The 27,811-nt window shown below is 42.8% G+C and overlaps 1 protein-coding gene across 1 annotated transcript in view; it reads right to left on the bottom strand.

Moving 5' to 3' along the window:
• CCSER1 (coiled-coil serine rich protein 1) overlaps window positions 1-27,811 on the bottom strand; it is a 903,890-nt gene that overhangs the window by 799,912 nt on the left and 76,167 nt on the right. The window contains exon 4 of the mRNA XM_054163290.1: window positions 25,259-25,446. Coding sequence (XP_054019265.1) covers window positions 25,259-25,446 — 188 coding nt within the window. The remainder of the gene's footprint in view (window positions 1-25,258; window positions 25,447-27,811) is intronic.

Raw genomic sequence — 27,811 nt, 5'->3', positions numbered from 1 at the left:
CCATGGATCAGTGCTGGGCCCCACGCTCTTTAATATGTTTATTGATGATCTGGATGAGGGGATTGAGTCCATCATAAGCAATTTTGCAGATGAAACCAAGCTGGGAGCAGGAGTTGATCTGCTGGAGGGTAGAGAGGCTTTGCAGAGGGACCTTGCCAGGCTGGACAGATGGGCAGAGTCCAAGGGCATGAGATTGAACACATCCAAGTGCCAGGTTCTGGACATTGGTCACAATGCCAATGGCATCCTGGCATGCATCAGGAACAGTGTGGCCAGCAGGAGCAGGGAGGTCATTCTGCCCCTGTACACTGCACTGGTTAGGCCACACCTTGACTACTGTGTCCAGTTCTGGGCCCCTCAGTTTAGGAAGGATGTTGACTTGCTGGAACGAGTCCAGAGAAGAGCAACAAAGTTGGTGAGGGGTTTGGAACATAAGCCCTACGAGGAGAGGCTGAGGGAGCTGGGGTTGCTTAGCCTGGAGAAGAGGAGACTCAGGGGTGACCTTATCACTCTCTACAACTACCTGAAGGGAGGTTGTAGACAGACGGATGTTGGTCTCTTCTCCCAGGCAGCCAGTACCAGAACAAGAGGACACAGTCTCAGGCTGCGCCAGGGGAGGTTCAGGCTAGATGTTAGGAAAAAGTTCTATACAGAAAGAGTGATTGCACATTGGAATGGGCTGCCTGGGGAGGTGGTGGAGTCGCCATCACTGGAGGTTTTCAGGAGGAGACTTGATGGGGTGCTTGGTGCTGTGGGTTAGTTGTTTGGGTGGTGTTTGATTGGTTGATGGGTTAGACGCGGTGATCTTGAAGGTCTCTTCCAACCTGGTTTATTCTATGTATTCTATGTATTCTATGCAACCCCATGAAGTGCTACAGGCTGGGGTCAGAGTGGCTGGAGAGCGGCCAGGTAGAGAGGGATCTGGGGGTGCTGGTTGATTATAGGCTGAACATGAGCCAGCAGTGTGCCCAGGTGGCCAAGAAGGCCAGTTGCATCCTGGCCTGCATCGGCAAGTGTGGCCAGCAGGAGCAGGGAAGTCTTTCTGCCCTGGACTCAGCACTGGTTAGGCCACACCTTGAGTCCTGTGTCCAGTTCTGGGCCCCTCAGGTTAGGAAAGATGTTGAGATGCTGGAAGGTGTCCAGAGAAGGGCAACAAAGCTGGGGAGGGGTTTGGAGCACAGCCCTGTGAAAAGAGGCTGAGGGAGCTGGGGTTGCTTAGCCTGGAGAGGAAGAGGCTCAGGGGAGACCTTCTTTCTCTCTACAACTCCCTGAAGGGAGGTTGTAGCCAGGTGGGGTTTGGTCTCTTCTCACAGGCAACCAGCACCAGAACAAGAGGACACAATCTCAAGCTGCACCTGGGGAGCGTTAGGCTGGAAGTTAGGAAGAAGTTTTTCATAGAAAGAGAGATTGGCCATTGGAATGTGCTGCCCAGGGAGGTGGTGGAGACACCATCACTGGAGGTGTTTAGGAAGAAACTGGATGGGGCACTTGGCGCCATGATTGAGTTGATCAGATGGTGTTGGGTGATAGGTTGGACTTGATGATCTCAAAGGTCTTTTCCAAGCTGGTTAATTCTATTCTATTCTATAACGTCAACAAATAATCCTCCTCAACATGCAGTCTAAAGTATCACTAAAGAATGCTAATCAGTTTAAGAATTTCAGAGCAAGAGTTGTAAAAGTTAGTCCTAGTTTCTTCCTGCAAGTCTGCAATGAAATATTTACACATCTGATGGCTAACAGACTTCAGTTGCTTGAGATCAGCTAAAATGGATGAGGCCAGGATGAACAATACGTAAAAGCATAAAGTAACTAAAATTTTGTGATTGCTAACGTCAAATGTATTTAAGGGTATGAATATGACCTCATGACCTCAAGAATTACAGATTAAAGGGCAAAAACTTCCTTTAAAAATAAATAAATATTCCTATTCAGAGATTTGTTTCACGGTTCGTAGCATTTGTGCTGGCAATTGCCCAAAATACTATCTCTATTAATACCATGTCTGCTAAAGATTTAGTCACCTACAGTCCATTGCTGGACACTAGAATTTTTGGATAATCTTTAATAAAGTCATCCTCCATCTCCTCTCCCTGATTCTCTCCCTTTACCAAAAGGCCTCTAAGGACAGCAAATCAAACAAAAACTTGGAAGAAATAATTTTCACTGTCATACTGAAACTGTTTATGATTCTCCCTATATCCTTCTATCCAGGATTTTTGGATCACTTTTTGAAAACATTTAACAATAAGACTAAAAAGACTGCAGGATGCAAAAGCTGCAGGGTGGGGGGAGGAACTTAAAAAAAATAAATAGAAGAGAGAAAACACAGATCCCAAAGCTGGGCAGCATAAAAACATGTCAGTTCCAGTCAGCATGTACAGGCAAAAGATGACTGTAAAACTTGACAGCACTTACTAATCCCCAGTTACTGGGAACTATTGTGCACAATTTCACACTGAACCTCAAACACTATCGTGTCTCAGACCAGAAGAAGTTGAAAACCTATCTCATGTACACAGCGAGTACCAAAACACCCCGCAGATAGTTAGGAGTCCAGCTGCCACCACAATACGAAGAGCCAAGGTGCCAATTACTCTCAGCTGAAACATGTAGCCCACTCAAAAACGTGGAGATCCACAAAGCACATGATTTGCCAACACAGAGAGCAAACTAATACTGAGTCAAGTGCTTTAATAGCGGCCTTGACTCTCACAGACCAACCAGTCCAGTGTTGAGGTCTCCTCAACAGTCCCCAAGGAAGAACATCAAGAAAATTTATACGTGGTTTTGAAGGGAGGTTGAAATTAGATACTACTAGTTGTATCTGCTGGAGAACCCTTCTTCTCCACTGACCACAGTACCCCAGGGAAATTAACCACAATTTAAAGCTATGTCCAACCAGGTACACATTATGTAAGATCACAAACCAGTGTTAGGAGATGAAAAGACTTGAATCCATATGCAGTATTTATTACACTAGAGCTAATAAAAAGAATTCCTAAGAGTTAGACGAAGTTTCTCTTCCTTTAGCTCTAGGCTCAAACATTTGTTCAGTAAAAAAACCATCAGAAACATAATCTTCAGTATATAAATAAGAAATGTTGAGAAACCTTGAAAAATATACTCATCTCCGCCTGATAGTTGCAAGACAGCCCTGAAGGGTTCATGCCAACCCCTTAAAATACTTGGTTAAGTCCAGATTCACCAAGTCTTCAAAGACATGGGAAAAGTAGCCAGGGAAATACTTTACCATCTGAAGTCCTACAAGAAGTTACAAGCATGAGCAGCCCTTGAAGAGCCACCAGGGTTCGTGACCTTATTTGTCAAACTGTGTGGGCTGACAGAGTTTGAAGAGACAGCAAACAGGTGTTCTCTTCTATGTGCCTCTGCACTCACACAGGCTTTTGATATCTTAAAAGGCAGGGACTTTCGGACTCAGAAAGAGAGAGTACTAAGCCAATTTACCACCACAGCAAACCCAAACAAGTGTCAAAGATCACTGCAGCTACCAAACAGAGGATGAGCAGAGCTGCTCCTTCAAAAGTTTTCTTTAAGGAAAGAGAAGATGTGGAAGCCAAGCACAGTAAGAAATTCAGAAGGTAACCTCCTTGCTTTCTAATGAGGTAATCAGAAACAGCACAATAAAACCAAATAGCCCACAGGTTCTCAACAATACCTGGTGCAGAAAGCTTAATCTGCAGGAGCCCTAAAAGGTTTATCTTGCCAAGATACAACACTGAGGACTGGGGTTTATTCTTAATCATGAGTGACATGCTTGTGATCAGCAGAGAAACTTCCAATCAACCCAGCTGGGAAGTGTGTCTGCTCAACTGTTCTCTGCTGTCCACATCTCTTTAAGAGAAAGGACCCTATCAGATAGAACCTGCAAGACTGCCAGAGTCTCTGCAGCCATCACACTAAGGTACACAAAGCATCATTAATTACAATGCAATCAAAGCAAAGTCCCATAGCTCATCACTTCTGCTACATACAAATGAGATTTTCCATTGCCATGAACACCTTTTATCAGCACATGTCACCTCTGGCAGCACTTCATCCACAAATGTTATGCGAGCACTTCATAGGCTGACTGTTCAAGTTATCACAGAGAAAGTAACATGACAAGCGTGTGGAAATGACACAAGTATTCCTCTGGTGAGCTTAGCCCCCTAATGAAGCTTGGCAGCTTTCACCTAAAAATGTAACTGATGGACACCAACAAATAAAGAAATGCACCATCTCCTCTTTTTTTATATTTAAATCAACAAAATAAATATGAAGAAAGAGGAGTCTGCAGGGAAGAGCTGTGGTGGGAGATGAGCACAACAGCTTCACCTCTGTAAAATGCAGCTGTACAAAAAAGTTGATTTACCCGGTATTTATTTATTTATTTCTATGTTTGCCAGACATCTAAGTGTGAAAAATCAACAGCTTACTTTCTGCTTGCATCAGCTGAAGGCACATAAACCAGGGAGATGAGAAACCAAGAGCTGCTGAAATAACTATATTACTAGAATTGTTGCAACCATGACTGACTAAAATCCAGGAGAAGTAAAGTTTATTAGAAATAATGTCTTTTACTGGACCAATTTTACAGCTAGAAGGAACAGACAACACACTGGATGCAAGCACTTCTTCCAGGATAATTACTTATTACCTAAGGAGCAAGCCATGAAAAGGATTTATGTGCCAGAAGTTTGTCCTTTCCCCACCCTGTTTCAATTAGACCAATAAAATATATTACCTGTTCTGTTCACATTTTTCTGCACCATGGTGCATTACATCTTTTGACAAGAACAAATATTTCTTCACATCTGGGGAGCTAAGCGCAAGTGGATGATAGGTGAATTAACAGATGAAGAACATTCACTGCAAAGCTGACAGACAAATGGTTAGGATCAGCAGCCCATCCACAAGAAATACAGACAAATAAAATCCACTAAGAATGACAGAACAGCTGCAACAAAGAAAATTAAAAGCCAATTATTTCCCATAACACGCTGGAATAATTTTCTATGTCACCCTGCTGAGCTACAACAGGACTCCTACTTCACCAAATACAACTGATAACACAAACAGGTCTTGCTGCCTGCACTTTATTTTCTTTAACATGTAAATACCAGGTTTATAAACTGCCAACTATGCACAAATTTCAAAAGAGCTGCTTTCTTCACTGAGCAGAATGCTTTATGAGGAATTAGATATTCACATCATTTACATGAGCATCATCTTGGTGAAGCCAATACACTTTGCAGCAAACAATTAAACTTCTTGGGAGATGCACTATATTTTACCCTGCAGAATTAAGGGATTCACTGCTGCTGCAGCTATCAGCTATACATACAACAGTAAGATAGGAAACAGGTGGTGATTTCTGTCTTTCTGTACCAGTTATTTTCATAAATGCTTGACAGGGTAGTAGTAGTATTAGTAGTATTTATTATTGTGTTAGAGTGAAACATTCTTATTTTTACTTCTGTTTAACCCACTCTCTCCCCAAAAAATTAATGCAGCCAAGTAAAAACCAACCAACCAAACAAAACCAAACTATGCTGCAAGGTAAGATATGTTAAGGCATCAATGTGTTCAGCTGCTAAAAGGCAAGACCAAGGAGGTAGCTTTGTTTACAACATATAAGCAGCTTTAATGGATGGACAGGAAACAGATGTCCTTAATTCTACATACACAACACAACCTGAGGCCTAATGACCACAGTTACCATTAATTTAGGATATAGGCATGTTTTTTTCAAAGAATCTCTGGTTTTGTTTTTCTGGGTTTTGTTTTGGTTTTCGCAAACAAATAAAGAAACAAAGCACAAAAAGCCCACCACACAAAACCAAAACCTCACACCTTTGCAATAACCTAGCAAACAGAAGAGCAGCTATTCCATCTGCTAATATTTTTGATATCTATACTCCAAAAGATTTAATTTTCCTTATCTCATGACAAGTCCTATATAAAAGATACAGCCAGAGGATTCAGTGATCCTTTCTAGGTCTAGAAATCTACCAGTTATTGCTTTCTGGTGAAACCTGTGGCTACATTCCTAGCAGAAAGTTATTTGACATCAACTTTTGTACACTCATGAGCATTTCTGAACTTTTGTAATACTACATGCACTGAAACTCGCCTTCTGCTTGGACACAGCACCACCTCTTACCTTAGTAAATGCACATAAATGGTTTTGGTCTACAAACACTGTTAGTAAAAATTATTTCCAAATTATTTTCTAAGAAAAAACAATGCTAGAATATAAAAGGCCTCAGGCAAAAACACAGATCACTTTTAGCTCTACTTATAGCTATACATCATCCTCATTCATATTCAGGAATACTGTTATACACATAGCCTTATTCAAGTTCATCTCTATTGTGAAGCCACCCATAGAAGTCAAAACTTTGATGATTTCAGGCTTTTCTATATGACATATTGCTTGAAATTCAAATGACAACTATTCCCTACATATATTTATTAGCATGTGGCTTTTTAATGCTAGTGTGCAAACCCCATATCAAAATGGAACTCAGGTCTGAAATGAGAACCTAATTCATGTGAGGATCTGCTAATCCTTTCTGCACACCTTGAACATGAAAATAACTTGCAGTACAGCTACACAAAAACATTGCCTAAAGCTGCCTCTTTCTACCTTTGAAATATTTAGAGTGAATAAAAATGGAAATATGCTTTGTTATTTGCCAAACAATTCTCAGCCTGAGCAAAGCCCCGGAGAAAATCTGCAGTGTTTGTTCCAGTTTTAGTAAACAAATCCTATTTGCCATCACAACAGAGACAGAATGACAAGTGATCAGTTTGTTCACCAGCTATTACAACACACAGCAATGATTAAAGCATCTGATCTTGAAAATGTTTTCACTTACTCACAGGAACACTGGCTTTTCTTTCCTCACAACAACCACCAGGCAACTTAGTTTTGTCATTTCCAAGTGTTAGCTCCATTAGGCAAACCAAAATGTGTGCTGCAGGTACAACAACAGAGCATCCTAAAATCCTTTATCACACACCATGCTGCATGGATTTCTATTTTTTTTAATAGATACTGCACAACAGCAGATATCTTTGAAACTATCCAGTTAATAGACCTTACAGACAGCCCACAGTGCAGCAATAAATACGCCTCAGTGTATCACTTTGCACCATTTCACGATGGCACAATTGCCTTTGTTATGCAGATGTCATAGAAGGGTGAAAGTGATTCCAAAAGCAAACCCACGCACTCACAGTGCCTTTCTTTTGTGTGCTAGCAAGCACAGCATCTCTGCTTCACTTCTATCGTCTTCCACCTATAGGTTCTTCCAATGGACAGCTGAGTCCACCTAAAGCATCAAGTTCAGAATAGTTTGGCATCCACTTCCCCAGCTCAAGTTACTACAGCAACAACTGCTGTGATTGATGAAGCATGGCTGAATGGCTGACTATTCCTTTCACTTAAGGTTTTTATTCATGTATCTGCATCTCTTTCAAATAAAAATCTCCCAAAGCCAACATGCTGCAATTCAATGTGTCATCAGTGACTAATACATGCAATGAAGAGCCAACATCCACAACCCTCATCCTAAGTCTGTTCTGAAGATTTCATTTGCACACACAAACTTTATAGGTCACTGCTCACTTCTCAATGGGTTATTTTACACCTGATTTTGCATCTGGGCACAGAACAGTAAGGACATTTCACTTTCCCATTATTTTCTTACTTTAGAAATATCAAGATAAGTAAAAAATATACATATTTATGAACATAGATATTCACAAATAATCAGGAACTTTAAAGTAACTATACCAGTTAGGATCTTATGTTTTTAATAAACTGTACTCTTTGGAGAAGTTAACTTCACTTCTGCTTCCCTCCTGCTCTTAGAAATCTGACCTGCAGTCTGAACAGCTTGACAGCTTGTGTCTGAAATAGAAGTAACTTCTCAGTCATTAATGATGATTATTGTTTGTTCAAGACATATGAATTTTCCCACTGTAATCATATCAGAGAAAATCCTCTTCTTCCAACAGTAAATAGTAACTCACAGTAAACCCAAGTTAACAAATACAGTACTTGGAAGCTGCTTGAGAACTAAATAAGCAGGCATTGTGCAACACAAAACACTCCTTAACATGTGCAGCATGTTTACACATGGATCTGTATCTCTTTGAACGAAAAACCTCACAAAGCAGCATCTGAAGCCCAGTCATAGCTCTTTCCTCATTTCCTTCAATAATTTTTCTGGCAACATAATCTTTCATGACTGTGCACACACTTCCTCTGGCATAGGAATGGAAAACAGAAAGAACATCCCTAGCCATGGGGAAAGCAAAAGTTTCCCAAAAGTTACCTTCCATCTGACGTGAGGGGAGAGAAGAAAAAAAATTGTACTGCCTGCATCTTTCTGGTGATCAGCTTTATAGTGTAAGTGTGAGCAAGGTATATTAATTAGGCATACTAATAATGCATATTAATCTGAAGCACTATGGTGCCCACACAATACCCCATCACCACTGGCAGCCAGTCTCTCATCTCCAGCAAAAGGCACTAAGTTAACAACCATGCCCAAAAAATGGCTTCTCCACTTGCCACCCTCAATTAGCAACTCCTCTATGCCCACATCACTCCCTACAGTGTGGTGCCATGACTACAGTGAACCCAACTAGGGTCAGTTGATTCAGCTGTTGCAGTTTTCTGACCAGCAGAATCTCTGATGCACACAGACACAACAGTAGAAGTACAGTACAAACAAACAAGAGACACTACAGCTTTCCATCACTCCCCTAGAAATACCAACAGGCACAGAGAATTCATTTCAGGAGCTTTACTTTTCTTTCTGCAGGTACATGCCCAGTTTATAAACTTACACTAAGTATATAAACCAGTTCATGGTCTCTATTGATTATTGCTTCCCTCCCCAACTTCAACTAAATCCACTTAATACAGCCTCAGTCTTGCTCTGGAACTGTTCATATACTCTTTTTAATCTGTTACCTTTATATTTTTAGATAGTGCCCTGAAGAAAGCCAAAACATTTAAGGAAACAATTCATCACATAACCCTTAATCACAGAGTGAATAGAAAACATTTCCCGTGTTATGTGCCTGCAAATGATGAACTTTAAACACCACCTGTGAAGTTATACCTGGTATATATACCAGGTGAAAGGAGAAAAAGACACAGAAAAAGGAATCTTGTAGCCTATCGCAAAAAAAGTGCAATCATTGTCAAATCAGGAAAAAATGTGTCTTGTATAAAGGCATGAATTAAAAGATTAGGGAAGATGTCAGTGACTCAACACTGATCAGCACTAACATGAATGGAAGTTATAGGCATAAATCTTTATGAATCAAGATGCAAAAATATTCTTTTTTCATTTTTTCTTTGCAGTGTCAAAAAAGATAGAGCATTTCAAAAGAAAAGATACAGGTCTCATAACAAGATCAAATTGCTTTCCATTTCACATCTGCCATTAAAGGGTAGAGAGGAAAAACAAAACAAAACAAAACAAAAAAAAACCCTCCTTGTTCCCATCTTGAAGAAAAGCTCTGTTAAAATGTGACTAATGAAAATACAAAGAAGTTATACTGCGCTGCACACTGCCACAGTTCCAACAGTGAAACTGCATGACTTCCCTCTTCTGGCTGAAACGCCTGACAGCTTGCTGCCAACAATGCATATCTTAGAGGCTGCTTTGTTTTCCTCTGAACAACATCCCTTAGAGAGAATATCCATGGGAAGAAAAGACTAAATGCCTGTATTCCAATATTTCAGGTAACAGGACAGTTACAATTTTTTTCTTGGCAACCACTTCTTTCAGCTCTTGAGCTTCTCCCAGATTCCCCTTCACTTTCTACCCATTTACAAAAATATAGAAAGCTTCTCCCCTCTTTCCAGGTCTTTCCACTGACCTTCTTCCCATTCTCTTAACTTCTAGAGCTCCACTAGCCCTAAACTTCCTTTAAAATTTCTTTCCTACCCAATGAATGCTTCATCACATCCTTTTCCACATTACCTGCAGTGAAGTTCACCCCATATGTAATCCTAGTTTTCTTACCTTCAACTCTTCCTCTCTTATCACCAGTACTTCATAACCCTCTGCATTTTCTAGTGGGAACACAGCCCATTCTCCAGTAAGTCCTATGCTTTCATCACCCCTGCTCCTCTCTTGATCAGGTCTTCACTTTCCCCACTTCCACTTCCTCCATCCATGAATGAGGCAGATTCCAAAAGCTGGCAAATTTATGAAGGCAAAAGTCTGACAGGATAACAGTCTGCCAAGTCTGCAGAACTATAAAGATCATTTAACTAAGTGTTCCCTCCCACTGTTCACTCACTTTACTTCACACAACACAACTTTTTCATTCCCTATTTTGGGGTATTCCACACATTTAAAATCTGATTATTTCATAGACTCAATAAGGTTGGAAGAGACCTCAAGGATCATCAAGTCCAACCTGCCACCCAACACCTCATGACTACTAAACCATGGCACCAAGTGCCACATCCAATCCCCTCTTGAACACCTCCAAGGACGGGGACTCCACCACCTCCCTGGGCAGCACATTCCAGTGGCCAAGAATTCTCTCTGTGAAGAACTTTCTCCTCACCTCGAGCCTCAACCTCCCCTGGCACAGTTTGAGATGGTGTCCTCTTGTTCTGGTGTTTATTTCAGGTTAGCGTAATTCAAAACTGGTGGGCTTTACTTTCATCAACTTCAACGTGCCAAAAAAAAAGATGATCAGATACTTCTCATGCAAATGCAGTAGTCTGATTTTTAGAGCCGTCAAAACTGATTGCCCCAGCTTCTACTTATCAAGCAACAAAGTTCATCTAGCTGCCAATCTGCTCCAAATCTTAAGAGCTATCCAGACTGTTTCTGTAGAATAGAATAGAATAGAATAGAATAGAATAGAATAGAATAGACCAGACCAGATTGGAAGAGACCTTCAAGATCATCGCATCCAACCCATCATCCAACACCACCTAATCAACTAAACCATGGCACCAAGCACCCCATCAAGTTTCTTCCTAAACACCTCCAGTGATGGCAACTCCACCACCTCCCCGGGCAGCACATTCCAATGGGCAATCACTCTATGAAGAATTTCTTCCTAACATCCAGCCTACTATAAGTCCCAGGCAACAGTCTGGCAGTAATATTCTTCAAAATGAAGAAAGCTTCCCAAAATTCAAATGTGTAAAATATTTGATTTTTTAAAATCGAGAATTAGAATACAAACACATTCTTGTCCTGAAATGGAAGTATATTAATTTCAGGAAGGTTTGTGCTGTCTGGGGGAGTGTGTGGTTTTTTTAAATGAAAACATCTTTTCAGTGAGTTATGAAAATTTAAAGAGAAAGTTATTAAGCTCTTCACCATGCCCAGGTTATTTCTGTGAGATTATATTAATTTTACTGAATGAATGCTATGAATACAGAAAATTATTTCTGAGGCAACAAAATGTGTTTTAACATTTAATTCCTGATGATATTCAGGAAGAATATTGCCTATTCTTCCATCATAAAGTGAATTAACTGAGATAAGCATTCCCCAAACCTAATTTTCATAGATCACTCTGCAACATTGCATGCAAAATGTGATTATGAGTCTTTAAGGGGTTAGCATACACTTGACTCTAAATCAGAAAACACTAAATGGCAAGGTTCTGGTGTCTGCAGTTAGTTTTCCAGGGACTGCCACATCCTTAACCCAAGGTTCACCCAACATTGCCTCCAGAAATACGCTGGCATGACATGGAGGACTACAACTATAATGACAGAACAAGTGACCCAATAACATTTTCATTTCTCAGTCCATTACCTTCTTTTTATTGATCAAAGGCCTGGAAGAAGCACCCTACCCTGAATGGCTATAGCCTGGAGGGGGAAACTCTGTATTTATCCTGAGTTTATTGTCACATAAACAAGAGCATACCAATAGGAAACCTATGGGAAAGCACTGCAGAACTCTACCCACAAGACTGTTCATGGTCACACTGTGTGAGACTGGCACAGCAGGAAATTGTGTGCACAAGAACGAACAAGAGCTGCAAACAAGACCAGGGCAACTTTCAATTTCTGTTTTCATAAAAGCTAAGTGAATGCAAACCACCTGTGACTCTTCTGACCTCCCTGATACAAAAACAAAGGCTGTTCAATTTGTGTTCACCAGTCATAAACTCCAACTCAGTGGATTAGCTCTCCATTAACTTACAGAAGCCACCCAGTGATTTCCATTTTCCTATTGTATGCATTATTTGCATATGCCACCTTGAGAAGACAAACCACAGCTGCACAGAACCCCATCAGTGCTGAGGGCGTCTCCCTGGGCAAAAGATGCGACAGTAATCTTCCAGTGCATAGAAGGAATTCAGTTAAAATCATTTGCCTTTTCTTCTTAAGATGTGTTCTGTTACCAACACTGGATAGAAAAACATTGACTGCATTAAGACCCCTTTTATTGAAAATTCCAGTGTAATAACTCAATCAGCTACACTAGATCATGTAACCTACAATCTGTCTTCACCAATGAGAACTCCTGGGTTCCCCTGACTGTGTCCCTTCTAAGGATCCCAGAATGCAAGCACTCCGGTTGTGCTACCTATTCCTATTCTTTCACAAACACTTGTTAGAGTCCTGATTACCTCATTCCCCTTGTACACTTCTACTTTCCCCTCCACCATCACAGCATGTCACAGGAGCTTCCTGACAACCACCTCCTTTCTCTGGCATGCCTGGGCCATTCACTAGGATGAGGAAACAGAAGAGGTGTGTGTACACATGGGGATGAGACCAGCTCCTTCTAGTTTAAGGTTTCTTCACAGCACATCTGCAAGCAGAGCATGCCCAGGCAAGCCACTGGCACAACAAGTGAGTTGGGAATATAATGGAAGGTGTGAAAGCAGTTCTGTTGAGTATTCTTTGCAACTCCCTGTCCTTGTGAGTCTCTCCTCTTCCCAGTATGAAAGGGCTTTCAGCACCTGGTGGTCATGGAGAGTAATGAAGACCAACTAAGACTCCACTTAGAATAGGATAGGATAGGATAGGATAGGATAGGATAGGATAGGATAGGGTAGAGTAGAGTAGAGTAGAGTAGAGTAGAGTAGAGTAGAGTAGAGTAGAATAGAATAGAATAGACCAGATTGGAAGAGACCTTCAAGATCATCATGTCCAACCTATCATCCAACACCACCTAATCAACTAAACCATGCAACCAAGCATCCTGTCAAGCCTTGCCCTGAACACCCCCAGCGATGGCGAACCCACCACCTCCTCGGGCAGCACATTCCAATGGGCAATCACTCTCTCTGTGTAAAACTTCTTCCTAACCTCCAGCCTAAACCTCCCCTGGCTCAGCCTGAGACTGTGTCATCTTGTTCTGGTACTGGTTGCCTGGGAGAAGAGACCAACCTCTGCCTGACTACAACCCCCCTTCAGGTAGTTGTAGAGAGTGATAAGGTCACCCCTGAGTATCCTCCTCTCCAGGCTAAGCAACCCCAGCTCCCTCAGCCTCTCCTCGTAGGGCTTATGTTCCAAACCCCTCACCAACTTTGTTGCCCTTCTCTGGACTCGTTCCAGCAAGTCAACATCCTTCCTAAACTGAGGGGCCCAGAACTGGACACAGGACTCAAGGTGCGGCCTAACCAGTGCAGTGTACAGGGGCACAATGACCTCCTTGCTCCTGCTGGCCACACTGTTCCTGATGCAGGCCAGGATGCCATTGGCCCTCCTGCCTGCCTGGGCACACTGCAGGCTCATGTTCAGCTTACCATCAACCAGCACCCCCAGGTCCCTCTCTGCCTGGCTGCTCTCCAGCCACTCTGACCCCAGCCTGTAGCACTGCATGGGGTTGCTGTGGCCAATGTGCAGAACCCGGCACTTGGATGTGTTAAATCTCATGCCCTTGGACTCTGCCCATCTGTCCAGCCTGTTGAGGTCCCTCTGCAGAGCCTCTCTACCCTCCAGCAGATCAACTCATTTCCCACATGAAGAAAAAGATTTCTTTCAGCACAGAAATACCTGGTCATGTGCAAAAATACACAATAATGATGAATATTGTTCAAACAGTTAACTGTGTCTGTGTGTCTTTTTTTTATTTTATTTGTACTTTTGCATTTTCCTATTCATTGTCACACTCACTAGAAGCACAACATACTCTGAGGAGAGATGAGAACTGCAGGAAAATTGTTTTGCAGCGCTGTTGGAAAAAACGTTCTGTGGTCTTCAGTCTGTGTGTGTGGGCCACTGCGATTTGCATGGTACCACCTACATGCCACCTCCAAAGAAACAGCTTGTTTGTGGTGAAGACCTCTGCCTTCTGCTGAGGGCCTGTCATGCTGTGGAGATGAAAGAGGTCGGGAATTTGCCAAGGATCAAATAATTCTCTGACAAATCTAATGATTACTCCCTACCAAGTCTTGCAGTATGCTGATGCATTGTAGAAAAGGAACAGAATCACCAAGGGTGGAAGACAGCTTTGGAGATTTTCTGGTCCAAAATAGGATCAGCTAGGATTTATGCAGGGTTGTATTGTAGGAGGGCTTTGCTTATGTCTCAGGATGGAGACTCCAGACCCTCTTGATAACCTATCCAGGTGTTTGTTATAGTCTTATGGTTTTAAAACACCCAATAAAACTAACAACAAAGTGTTTTCTTGAGTTTATTGCATTTCAGTTTGTACCTTTTACTCGGCCACCACTAAGTTGGTCGTCCTTCCATCCACCAGGACCCCTAGGTCCTTTTCCCCTTCACTGCTTTCCAGCAGGTCAGTCCCCAACTGGTCCCTTCTCCCATTCAATCTCTTTTCAGCATCTTTGAATGCTGTTGAAGAGAATAAAAGAGCTCTGTTTGGGCCTTTGGGTCCCCTTTGAAAAACCCCACAGTAGGAAGCATGTTCAGAAAAGCCCCATTCTGCCCTTAAGGGGTCATGTGGGTGCAAAGGGCCCAATTTCTGGTAAGCCTTTAATTCGTCCTTCAAGACTTTTAGGCTTTCAGTGTGCTTTGGGGTCCAGTCCCAGACTCTGTTCTTTTAAAGCAGGTCATAGAGGGGACGAGCAATTACTGAGAAACCTGGAATATGTTTTCTCCAGTAACCCAAGGTACCCAAGAGCCACTGAAGCTCCCTTTTGTTATTGGGAAGTTGGTCCCTTTCAATAGCCTCAAGAGCATCCTCTGGCACTGATACTGCTCCTGCAACCCACCAGGATCCAAGAAATTTAATTTCTTGGCTTGGGCCTTGACATGCAGTCCCCAGGCACCTCTCCTGTCTGCCATGACCTACCAAAGATGATGGAGAGTGGTCTGGCAATGACCTCTGCCAGGTCATTGGAAAAGACTATTTTGTTTCAGGGTTTTTTTTGAACCTGAACTGAGCACTCAGATCTTCTTACTTCTTTGTCTTTCCTGTACAGGCTGTCAAGACAGAAGCTTATCTGCTGTTAAGATATTAATCATTGATATATCTCCAGCCTGTAAATGAAGGGTGTATCCCACAGGGTTTTCCCCCACCCCTACAGGTCATATTTACAGGTCATAGAAATAATCACCTTCAATCCCACTTTTCAGTCTGCTGGTCACCCACTCTAACTCATAAACCATTCACCTCATGTACTCTCAAAAGCATCTTCCACTTGATGCGCTGACTACAGATTGTACAAACATCTTAGCTTCCAAATGGTCTCAGTGTAGATAGCCAGAAGGCATAAGACAGAAGGTCAAGTCCATACTCCAGGAGAAAACAGCAGGAGATAATAATGTTAAAACAACCTGAAGCAAATAGGAAAATCACCTCAATCCTCTCTAGATTAGCCACCAAGCTAGTTTTAGCAATGCTCAGTGCTACATCAGCAAAACATCATAGTCAGGGTGGGGAAGAAGAATAGAGTCATTTTAGTCTTTATTCAGGCACATTCAGTGAAGTGCATGGGGACACAGGATCCTGTTGTTTCATTCATCAGGCAGCAACTAGATTAGAACTAGAGCTTGATAACAAGATTCCTCAGGAAAGACTGAAAATTGATCAATACCTCTCAGATGACTCTCATTCTCTTTTGGATACTATTTCCTAACGTATGGTAACAAACACAGGATAGATTTAACTAAAGTTGTTTTGATAATTTGTTCCACTGCTGCAAGTACCACTTCTGAAGTACACCAGAAACCTGACATTTCATTGATAAGCCATGCAAAATCATCTAGGCAACAAAACCTAGGCAGTTACCCAGAATAGCCAGGACACCTAACTCAAACTTAGACACCAGATACTAATTAGATAGTTATCACAAACAGACTCTCCAAGCAGGGGTCCCACCACACTTCCATTAAAGTAACCAATATTGTGCCTTTCCACTCCCTCCAGAGATACACTACGAATCTAAAATGCTTGTAGTTAGTATCCTTTTTGCCAGCATCTCACTATTTCTGTGTTGTTTATCATTGTTATGTCCTCCTAAAGTCTCAGACATTCCTCTCTATTCTAAATTGGTGGGTTATTAATTCTGAAATTTTAGTATTTCACTGACATATTCAATCCCCTCCCATTACCAAAGTGAACCCTGCAGTGGGTCATGAAGTATAACCCTACATGCCAACACTGGATGGTGCATATATCATTCTGAATTGACACTGTAAATGCACATTCTGAGCTGTAAGGTACTCAGAACATCCTCACAGAACAAACAATACAAGCATGAGGGGTTTTGCCAAAGTGTCAGCATTGGACAGAAAAGCAAAACAACCTCAGCGATACAGTACGTGCAAGCATCTTCAAAAATTAGCTTAGTTCAGTATTGTGTTGTTACCTGTAGGCAAAGATAATAAAATGAAAATCAAGCAAGGCAATTGAGAGTTTTGTGGCAACTGCAGTGCACCATAGACAGTATGGGAGAGAACAGGAATGCAGCTTGACAAGTGGGCAATGAAGACCTAGATCACTGTTAGGTTGTGACTATTCTCTTTCAATTTTAATCCGTTTCCCCTTGTCCTATCAGTGGACACTCATGTAAAAAGTCCCTCTGCAGCCTTCCCGTAGGATCCCCTTAAGCTACTGGAAGGCAGCTCTAAGGTCTTCTCTTCTCCAGGCTGAAGAACCCCAGTTCGCTCATCCTGTCCTCATAGCAGAGGTGTTCCAGCCCCTGGACTGTCTTTGCAGCTCTCCTCTGGACTTGTTCCAACAGATCTATGTCCCTCTTACAGGGATGTTTCAGGATGTTACCCCAGCAGGGAGGGAGTACAGAAACTATAATGCCTGGTGTAATCAAACTGCATTTATAACAATGCCACTGCATTCTTATCCTTGTTGTTTGCCTGCACGTGTTTTCCTTATTTGTGGGGATAGGGCCTAGCCAGCTTTACCCTCACAGATGAGGGGAGGACCTTGCAGTCTTAGTCCACTGACCATGGTAACACCAAATGCATCTGAAATTTTCTGTCACTTTAGAAAGAGGCAAAAGCATAGCATTCATGCCTTTGAGAAGGACTGTGAGGACGACATTGATTTCTGCAGGAGGAGACAAGCCGTAATAGCCTCTGTCCACTCTCCGGGAGTGGCAGCAGCTAAGGCACTAGGCACACTAAATAGAATGGTATGTTGGTTAGTGAAACAGAGTAATGCTTCCTCTCTAGCTTTAAAAGAACTATTGCTTGATGTGGATTCTGTTCCACATGCTTCCTTGCAGAATAGGGCTGCAATAGATTTTTTGCTGTTAGCTCAGGGTCATGGTTGTCAAGAATTTGAAGGATTGTGTTGTATGAATCTGTCAGATCATTCAGTCTCTATACATAAGTGTATTCAAGAACTGGAACAGGGAGTAACACTTTTGCAGATAGATAATGAGGGATGGTTTGAAGGATTTGATGATCTGGATGAGGGCATTGAGTCCATCATCAGTAAATTTGCTGATGACACCAAGCAGGGGGCAGGAGTTGATCTGCTGGAGGGTAGAGAGCTCTGCAGAGGGACCTCGACAGGCTGGGCAGATGGGCAGAGTCCAAGGGCATGAGATTGAACACATCCAAGTGCCGGGTTCTGCACATTGGCCACAGCAACCCCATGCAGAGCTACAGGCTGGGGTCAGAGTGGCTGGAGAGCAGCCAGGTAGAGAGGGACCTGGAGGTGCTGGTCAATGGTAGGCTGAACATGAGCCTGCAGTGTGCCCAGGCAGTCAAGAGGGCCAATGGCATCCTGGCCTGCATCAAGAACAGTGTGGCCAGCAGGAGCAGGGAGGTCATTCTGCCCCTGTACACTGCACTGGTTAGGCCACACCTTGAGTCCTGTGTCCAGTTCTGGGCCCCTCAGTTTAGGAAGGATGTTGACTTGCTGGAATGAGTCCAGAGAAGAGCAACGAAGTTGGTGAGGGGTTTGGAACACAGCCCTATGAGAGGCTGAGTGAGCTGGGGTTGCTTAGCCTGGAGGAGACTCAGGGGTGACCTTATCACTCTCTACAACTACCTGAAGGGAGGTTGTAGACAGACAGATGATGCTCTCTCCCAGGCAGCCAGCACCAGAAAAAGAGGACACAGTCTCAGGCTGTGCCAGGGGAGGTTTAGGTTGGATGTTAGGAAAAAATTCTATACAGAGAGAGTGATTGCCCATTGGAATGGGCTGCCAGGGGAGGTGGTAGAGTTGCCATCATTGAAGGTGTTCAGGAGGAGACTTGATGGGGTGCTTGGTGCCATGGGTTAGTTGTTTAGGTGGGTTGGATTGGTTGATGGGTTGGACACAATGATCTTGAAGATCTCTTCCAACCTGGTTTATTGTATGTATATGTATCCTATGTATTGTTTAAAGGATGGGGAGTCTCTGGCTGGGTTCTTTCACTTGTTAAAACCGGGTTGCTAATTTTGGTAATTGTGATTGTAGTGCTACTGGTGCTGCCCTACCTGATTAATCTGGAGCAAATGGCCCTGCAGCAGATGATCAAAGCAACATTTGTAGCAGAAAAACAAAAAGGGGGAATTGTGGGAAACTGATGAATCTGTGGATCCTCTGATGAGCCAGGAAGGGTTTGACATCGAAAACATCACTGTGTTCCCATGAGAATCCGGGAAATCCCTGGACTGAATGTTTTGAGGATGAGAAACTGCAAGATGAGATAGAGGCCACCTGGGCTGGCTTAACAAGTAACCACAGCAATGCTGTCACTGACCAGTAAGAATCTGGAGAAAAGTTTGTTACCCCATCGCACGCAGCCACACTAACAACATGCACACAAACGTGTTGCTTTGCTAGAATAAACGGAGTCATTGGTCTTTTGTCTCTATACTCCGCTTGCCACCAGTGTGTATTTCTGTCGCTTTGTCTGTCACCACATACAGTGACCTGCCGTCCCTCGAGCAAGTCCAGCACACCACACAGCTTTGTGTCGTTGGCAAACCTGCTGAGACAGGAAAAAGCTGAAGAAATGAGGTTTCTTTTAGTCATACAGCACACCTACTGATAGGTGTGGGCATGGGAGCAGGCACAAGGACAGACAATTATTTTATTTATAAACAACTGCAGAGAGGCAGAGAGGCAGGGCTTTGAGAGCAGACAAGGGGGCGGTCTTACTCTACTGCATGCATGCCAACATGTTTGTAGAGAGAGGAAAAGCATCATGAAGCACAGTGCAGCTCACATCTTACAGATGAGCAGTGTGGTCCCAGAGCTCCAGCAACCCTCCAGACTTTTGGTTTTTAACTGGTATTAACACACAGCTCCTTCTATTTGTATCGCCCTTCATGATGACCTGGCTTTAACCAGAGTTTGCTAGTGTTTCAAAATCCCCATCAGCTACTTCAAGGAATGAAAAAAACACAAACCAACCGACACACAAAACCTCTACAGTTAAAGTAATTTGAAGTACTATAGCGTATCGGTTCTTTCTCTCCTCCTGTTGTGGTTCCTAATCCTCTTAAAAAACTTACAGTGATTTGAGAGTCTGATCCTATTTTTTCAAAGTCTTTATTCTAATTTGTCTTTCACATTTCAACTGCCTGGGTTTAGTTCTTTTCATAGGCCTTGCAGAGCACCCTACTTCAGGTCATTCAGGTGTTTTACCACGCTGCTTTGCATCTTGCTTTCTTTTGGCCTGGAAAAAAACCACCAGCTAGCTAGAAAACAAAACCAGCCTTTATTAGTCTTCACAGACATGGTTAACTAGTCTGTCTGTTTGGCAGAAATGTTTAAAGCTGTAACTGCTGACTTCACAGCTGGAACATTTGAAAGACCACAGTTTCTACAGCAGCATGAATCTCTTTTAAATTGAAAAGCACCTGCTATCCTGCAAAGGCTAATCAACACCAAACTGTCCCCAAAACATGTCCTGAAACGCATTTCTCACCTTTTGTATAACTGTAACACTGAAGTCTAAAACCATTTGCAGGGAAGTGGTGGCATCTTGTGGCAGAACTCAGCCACGGCATGAGTGATGGCCTGGGAGCTGCTCCCCTCAAAGCCACACATCATTAGTCATCGGAACAGCACCTGCTTCAGGTCACTATTTACATCACTACATAACTGGCACGTTTGCAGAGTTATTTTGGAAGACTTTTTCTTTCCCTAAACCTCATCTTTGAGTAGCATTGCTCTTGTCCAGATCATAAACTACTTTCAACATCTCACAAGTGTGTTAATGTCACTCTCAGGGCAGGTGGTGACCATCTTTGCAGCTTTGATACATATTCTCATATTTGCAAGATTCACCTACCCAAGATTTTACCTCTTGCTTTCAAAAAGATACTTGCCAATCATGCAAGAACATGCTGCTGAGAAAGCTGTTTAGGAGGAAGAACAGTTTCTCAGATGCTAATCTTTTTCCCTCATCTCCCTCTCAGTTCTTCTGGTTCCTCACTCCTGTCAGCCCCTCTGCAGAAGCAGCCCACACAGCCTGCCAACTAGAAGCAGAAAGCAAACAGGAACTTGGAAGACATTCTTCAGTTTGCAAGGAAAGGCTGCCTTCCATGCTACAAAGCTTCTTCAGCCTAACACAGTGTCTGGATGATGCCAGAACACCAGCATCCACCACTGCTGCCACTCACTGAGAGCCACAGAGCAGGAGAGAACAGCAGTGCTGCCTTTGCCAGGGGTGCCTCAGTAACACCCTAAGGTCTCCAGCCCTTCAATGCCCTGTGAGCTGCCCAGCCTTTCAATGCCTGACATTTTTCCATGGCAGTTTATGTCCAAAATTGAATGAAAGTACACAGACAAGTACAGAAGAGTGACTACCATGTTTCTAGGCACACATGAGAGCTAGGTTAAGTTTTTTACAGTCACAGAACACATCCAGTTGGAAGAGACCTCCAAGCTCACCCAGTCCAACCCTCGACCCAGCACTGCAGGGTCAACACTAAACCATGTCCCTAAGCACCAGCTCCACGCCCTGCTTGAACACCTCCAGGGATAGTGACTCCAGCACTGCCCTGGACAGAACATTCCAATGGCTGAGAGCCCTCTCTGGGAAGAAATATTTCCTAGCATCCAGCCTGAACCTCCCCTGCTGCAGCTTGAAACCATTTCCTCTGGTGCTGTTCCTTGACGCCAAGGAGCAGAGGCTGCTCCCTCCTCACTCCAACCTTCCTTCAGGCAGCTGTAGAGAGCAATGAGGTCTCTCTTCAGCCTTCTCTTCTCCAGACTGACCCCCCACAGCTCCCTCAGCCCCTCCTCATAGCCCAGGTCCTCCAGGCCCTTCTCCAGCCTTGCTGCCCTTCTCTGGACAGGCTCCAGAACCTCAATGTCCCTTCTTGCAGTGAGGGGCCCAGAGCTGAAATAATAATTGAGATTCATAATAATAATAACAGCAACAACAACCACCCTCATTTAGTAACTCCAGTCATTAACCTAGTGTTTATTCTTCATTAGGATCATTCACTGGCATCAATCTGTGTGATCGTTTGAGGCTGTGCCTTTAAGACAAACAGTGCTGGGACACTCTGGCTAAATGTTTTTGGTACTAGAACAAAAACATTCCGATATTCTAAACGAATTTCATTGGTGGATGGATAAAATGCAACTTTAAATTGTAGAGCAGTTGGAATTTTTTTTTCTGAGTTCAGTTTGGTTTGGGAGTTGGGGAGTTTGGGTTTCAGCCTGTTCTCCCTGCCTGCTTCTTCACGAACTAGCTGGAGTTGGCCTTCAGATAAGCAAAAACTAATCCTGCATGGGCTTTTGAAGCTTACTAACAACTCTTTTCCTTAATAACTTGCCTTTCTTTCTCTCTAACCCCTTTTTGGGTGAAAGAGGGAGGTAGGGGGGGAGAGAGGGGGTTACAGGGAGGGGATCCCTCCTTGGGGAGGAATTTTTGTTGTGTTGTTTCTCTTTGCTGTATATTTCTGTGTATATATTGTAAATACCTGTATATATTGTGTTATATATATATAACCTGCTTTCCATATATGCTTGTAAATATATAGCTTTGCTCCTCCGACTGGGTTAGCTGTGGTTTCTTACTCTGTCGAGGAGAGAGAGCTAGGCCCTCTCTCAACCTACCACAATCTGCTACTGCTGTATGAAACATCGATTGTTTGTGACAAGTATGTCAAAGGGAGCTTTTCAGTGTTCACTTTTTAATTCATTCAACCTTCCAGGGAACTCTGGTATTCTTTTGTATTCTGGTTGCTGGGTAGGGGGCTGGGTATTCTTGGTTTTGTTTTACCTCTTCTTAAACCTCTCATTTTACTGAAAAACACGTTCATCTAGCCTTTTTCTCTTTTTTTGTCTTTTCAGCATATGAAGATAATATGCTGGGGGAATATGAAGATAACATGTTGGGGGAATAATTTTTACCTTTACTCATGAATATAGACAAAATTGTGATATAAAAGTTCTTGGTCTGTGACTGCAATACAAATATGCATGAACAAACACTTGTGAATTGGTGGACAATCTTCCTAGTGGAAGTGGAAGAAATTCCCATGGATTACATCACAACACATGAAAAAGAAACTCAAATCACCACCTACTGCAAACACATACGCACATTGCTTCTAATTGTTCCTCTGTTGTCACCATCCTTAATAGAAAGCTAAATAAGAAGGAAGTTCTATGGATCAGCATAGCCTAGTATTTAAATGAACACAGAGATCTACCCAAAAGCCCAGGTCAAACAACCCAAATTACTTGAGCTAGGGTTAACCAACTTTTAAGGGCAGGATCTACCTCTGCATAATGCTCTGTATGCCTACATGAGACTATGTCTTTAAAAGTCTTCATGTTCCTTCTGACTTTAAAAAATAAGACGTTATGCCCTGATACTTGGATTTGAACTTCCTGCAAGCACAGAGAAAGACACTGTAAATATAGACTTTAATAGCACAAAAGTTCCTTCTACCATTCAGCAATTCTGTTTCTATTTCTGTGCTGTATCTCTGGGTGTAATGATCCAGCAGGAAAAAAAAATACAAAAGAAATAATAAAGATAAAAAAACCCACACACAAACAGTTTGAACCAAGGTGTTTGTGTTGGGGTTTTTTAATCATTTTTGCATTACTGTACTACTTCAGCTGACAAGTTTGCAACAACCTAGAAATAAAAAAGGTATTAAAAAACTCAAAACAACAACAAAACCTTCTCCTTCCTAAATCAGTCAGTTCATACTGGTACATTTGCATAATCTGATGCTGCTAAAAAGAGAATGCTCTTATCCTTAAAGTGCAGGTAATCCAATCTGTGCAAGTTACAGCGAGGGCACGGGCACATGTTTCTGTAAAAGGCATTGAGGAGCTCCATTCCAGTGAAGTGTTTTCAGCGACACCAGTACAGCACGAAACTCTGTTGTGCATCACTGTACATAGCAAGCATCTGCTTGGTGGTGATGCAATTCTCATCCGCCATCCACAGCAGCTGTGGATCAAGGAGCATCTGGACAACACATTCAGACTCATAAATGAGATTTACCGAGATAAAAGACAGAGTTCATATCCTTCTAAGAAACCCCCAAACCCCAATTTCCTGCCACAGTTTCCATAAGGGGATTTCACACTAAATCATGTTCTTACCTGGGGACCTATTTTTAAATGCCTAACCAGGAATTTACTGCACCACCTCCTGCAGATCAGCTATCTGCTGAAGTAGGCCCTCCACCAGAGCACACCTTTTGTAGGCAAGTATGCTGCCTGTCCCTGCCCCTGAAGAAAGGTCTAGGCACCTCCTACAGTTTGAGGTCTGCACTGCAGACTCTCCCTTCAGGAGCTCTGTCTGGGTCAAGGCACTGGCCACCACTGGGGTAAGATAGTGCAGACTCCTCAGCTGGAACTGCAGCCCTTGGTCTCCCACAAGTGCCCAGCATTCTGCCTAGAGTGTCAGGAAGGATGAGTGCCCTTGAGGCAGTGCAGATTATCACAGAACTGTGCGTGGTTGCTGGGTTATGTGGACTCAGCCAGTGCAACGCTCCTCCTCCAAGGAGGCTCCCTCCCGCATGGCCTGTCCTGTTTGCAGCACTGCTGGTCACTGGCACTCCACAGGGCTGACTTAGGCGGGAGTGGAGGGTGAGCATTCCAGATCATGGTGTGTCTCTGCCCTCTCCTGGGGTTTCCCCAGCTCAGGAAATGCAGCTTATAGGCTGTTGTCATGGGGTAACCCATTACAGCTGTGACCCCCTGTTCCTCTGAAGAACACTCCTGCAGAGCCAGTTATCTCCATTGATGTGCATATCCTCACTTGCACTACAGAAGCACAAACTTGTCAGTCAGTTCCTCCTACTCAGTTCACGTCTGCAGTTACCTGATCTGTCTTAGCTTTTCCAGTCTTCAAGACCCTCAAAGGCTCTCAGAAAAGATCCTTTCCTCTCTTCCTTACCTTGTGCTCAGAGTAAAATCATTCAAGCTGGTCACCAATTTCAGACCTTTCAGATGAGACTCCCTGTAACTTCCACTCTATCCATCTTCTGATCTGAATCTCATCCCACACAGACCAGATGTGAGTTCATGAAATAACTAATTGAGTAACAATTAAATATTGCCAGAGCAGCACAATGTTTTTAACCTCAGAAAGAGTCACACTGAGTTTTGCTGCAGTTCCCTCTCGCAGTGTTTTTCTCCCAGACATATCAGCAAAACACGACAAGAATCTCTTCCTATGAAGTATGCAAAGCTCTTCACAATGTCACACCCTGAAAGTAAATACTTCTAATGTCTGTAGCTGAGGCTAGATCACATGTTGGAAGCCTGGCAGAGTTTTTGGGCTTTTTTTCTCCTTCATTACCATCCATTACTTGTCAAGTTACTGCTTCTCATTATAGTTACACTAATCACTGCAAACCAAAAGCATAAGGGAATAGAACCCACCATGCTGTTCATTTTTGAAGAGGATGAGCTTGCTCTCTGCTTCCGCAGGCTGCTGAGCTCTTCTGTGTTTGCATCCTTGGGTTTGATGATCAGCCGACTGCCTCCTGCCGTACCTTCTGATGAGGACCTCAGGCGCTTCTCAACAAATCTGCCTTCCCGGTATGGGCTGAAGCTGTTGGCAAGATCAGCTACAAACAGAGAAGCAATCAACAACTATTACATAGAATTACTCTCTACAAACACTTTCTTAATGAGAACACTGCTTTGCTTGAAATATTTACATTGAAAAGCAATCACATAAGAGATGTTCTGTAGAAAGCCAATCCTGCTTACCTAGATGGAAGTGTCACCTGGGCCACCAGATGGTTGTTCAGCCCTCAATGAATAGTACACTCTGCACAGGACAGTCCACAGCTTCTCACAGAATACAGACAGACCTCTACTCCATCCTTTCCTTTCTCCCTTTGTTCTAGTAGACTTCCAAACTGCTGTCCAGTAAAATATACCAGAGAAACTATCACTGGTCTACTGCTGTAAAAATCCAGCCTGCCTTACCTGGCATTCCAAGCCAAGTCCAAGCTTTGTGGGGCCAGATGGCAGCTTTGTTATCATTGAATAGAACAGGGATGCACACCAGTTTGTTTCTCTTTGGCCGTTCTAGTTCAGCTCTATATCTGCACCCAACAAAGCAAGCCTACAGTAAGCACACTGAAACCCAGCCCCTAACTCCAGTTAGAGAGCAACACATCAGAATAGAGGAGAAAATTCACCTTTTTAAGTGATAGGGCAAATTTAAAAATTGGGAAAGAAACATAACATAATGAATGTAGCAGGGGCGGGGGGGAAATCTTCTTTTGCATGAGAACAGACATTTTCTCCAAGGTTTTTCAAACCATTCTGCATCAAGTAAAAGTACATCAAAGTATAGTAAGAAATATACAGCTCCTCAAACCTGCTCATACATTAAGGTCACAGCCACAATGCTATCTGTAATGACATCAGCTGGGACACCAGGTAGAAAAGAGAACATTTCTGTTACCAAAGAAATGAACAGGAATGCTTTTCATTCGCATTGGCTTTTAAATACTGTTCTTGCAAAAGCGAACGTTCAGGCTGTTTGCAACTACTGTTTACAACTACTTAGAACCAGATCTTACTGAATGTCACTTAAGCTCTTTCTGCATTTGTTTCATTTCCTATGACAGGATTTTGTACCCATTTTTCAAAGGTCCCTTTGTCTTCTTGGCTGTTTTCTAAAATTCAGATACATCCTTCTCCACACAAGTAAACAAAAAATGCATTTTGAGCAGCACTATAAAGCCCTGCCCATTAATCACTGACTTTGATGTAGTGCAGTACTGTTTCTGCAAATAGGAATCTTACTTACAAAAACCCCCTCTACCACAGTTTAAACTCCAGTTAGCTGCCTTCCAGAAGTGCAGGTTAAATGCACAGCTGCTGATGTGCAAGTTTCAAACGCTCTGTGTATTTCTCAACATCACCCTGAGCTGTTCACTTGCTATTCTGTGCAGTACACCCCAGTAGGAAGTAAGACACAAAAGCATGAGTTCATTCACAGATTACCCACTGTTGCAAGGAAGACCAACTGAGTGGTCAGGACTGACAACATACATCAAGGGAAATATTCTCCCCCAGCACCATTGACTAATGTTCCCGGGGAAAGAGGTACCTCCTGGTGAAAGCTAATTTAGTGGATTTATTTGACTTTATATTGCCAATTATGTGCAAGATGGCAAATCAAGCCTTGCAGTGGCAAATAATTCAAAAAGCAAGATTGATTTTGATTGCTTATAATCTCCGTGCCCAGAAATATGTCCAAGCAAGAAGATGGGTATGAATTCATATGAGTTTACACTCATTCACCTTCTCAGTTAAATGCTATGAAGGCAGCAGCATTGACTCATAAATTGACTCAGATACAACCTCAGGATTATGCATGAAAACATCAGTCTGCAGGTTGGCTTGACAAAACAAACTGTCAGAGATAAATGTCTTCTGACAGGTGTCCTTCACTCAAAGGCCTGGTGTCTTTATTCATCTGCATTTCCACAGACCAGGATTTCCAGGCAAAGCCTTTCCACTTGATCTTTTTAATACTTCCATAAGGGGAAAACACAGTGTGAAATTTAGATGGCAATTAACTCTCTTTGTCTCATGGATTACATAATGAGAACTTGCACAATGTTATTTCAGATGGAAGTAGAAATGCAATTTCTCACACTCTGCCACTTCAATCTCTGCTCTAACATCAGTGCAATACAGCAAGCAAGAGCCAGGAAATTTTGAACCCCAGATGTGTGTATGATCAATGCTGTTATTTTTCATAACCAGACTAAAAGGTTTATTTCTCTGGCAATGTTTCCATTTCAAACAGGTAACTCTTTGGCTGCATTCCAAAACAGGCATGACTCAAAAATCTGAGCTTCAGCCTTCAACATGAGGCAAGGATCCATACCATCTTAATTTTCTACCCCAGGAAAGCATAGCTACAAAGAGCATGGATAGGCATCAGCAAGCTGTAAGATGCAAACT

The sequence above is a fragment of the Dryobates pubescens genome, chromosome 1, assembly GCF_014839835.1.
Source record: "Dryobates pubescens isolate bDryPub1 chromosome 1, bDryPub1.pri, whole genome shotgun sequence".
Taxonomy (NCBI): Eukaryota; Metazoa; Chordata; class Aves; order Piciformes; family Picidae; genus Dryobates; species Dryobates pubescens.
This window is presented reverse-complemented; position numbering and strand designations above follow the sequence as displayed.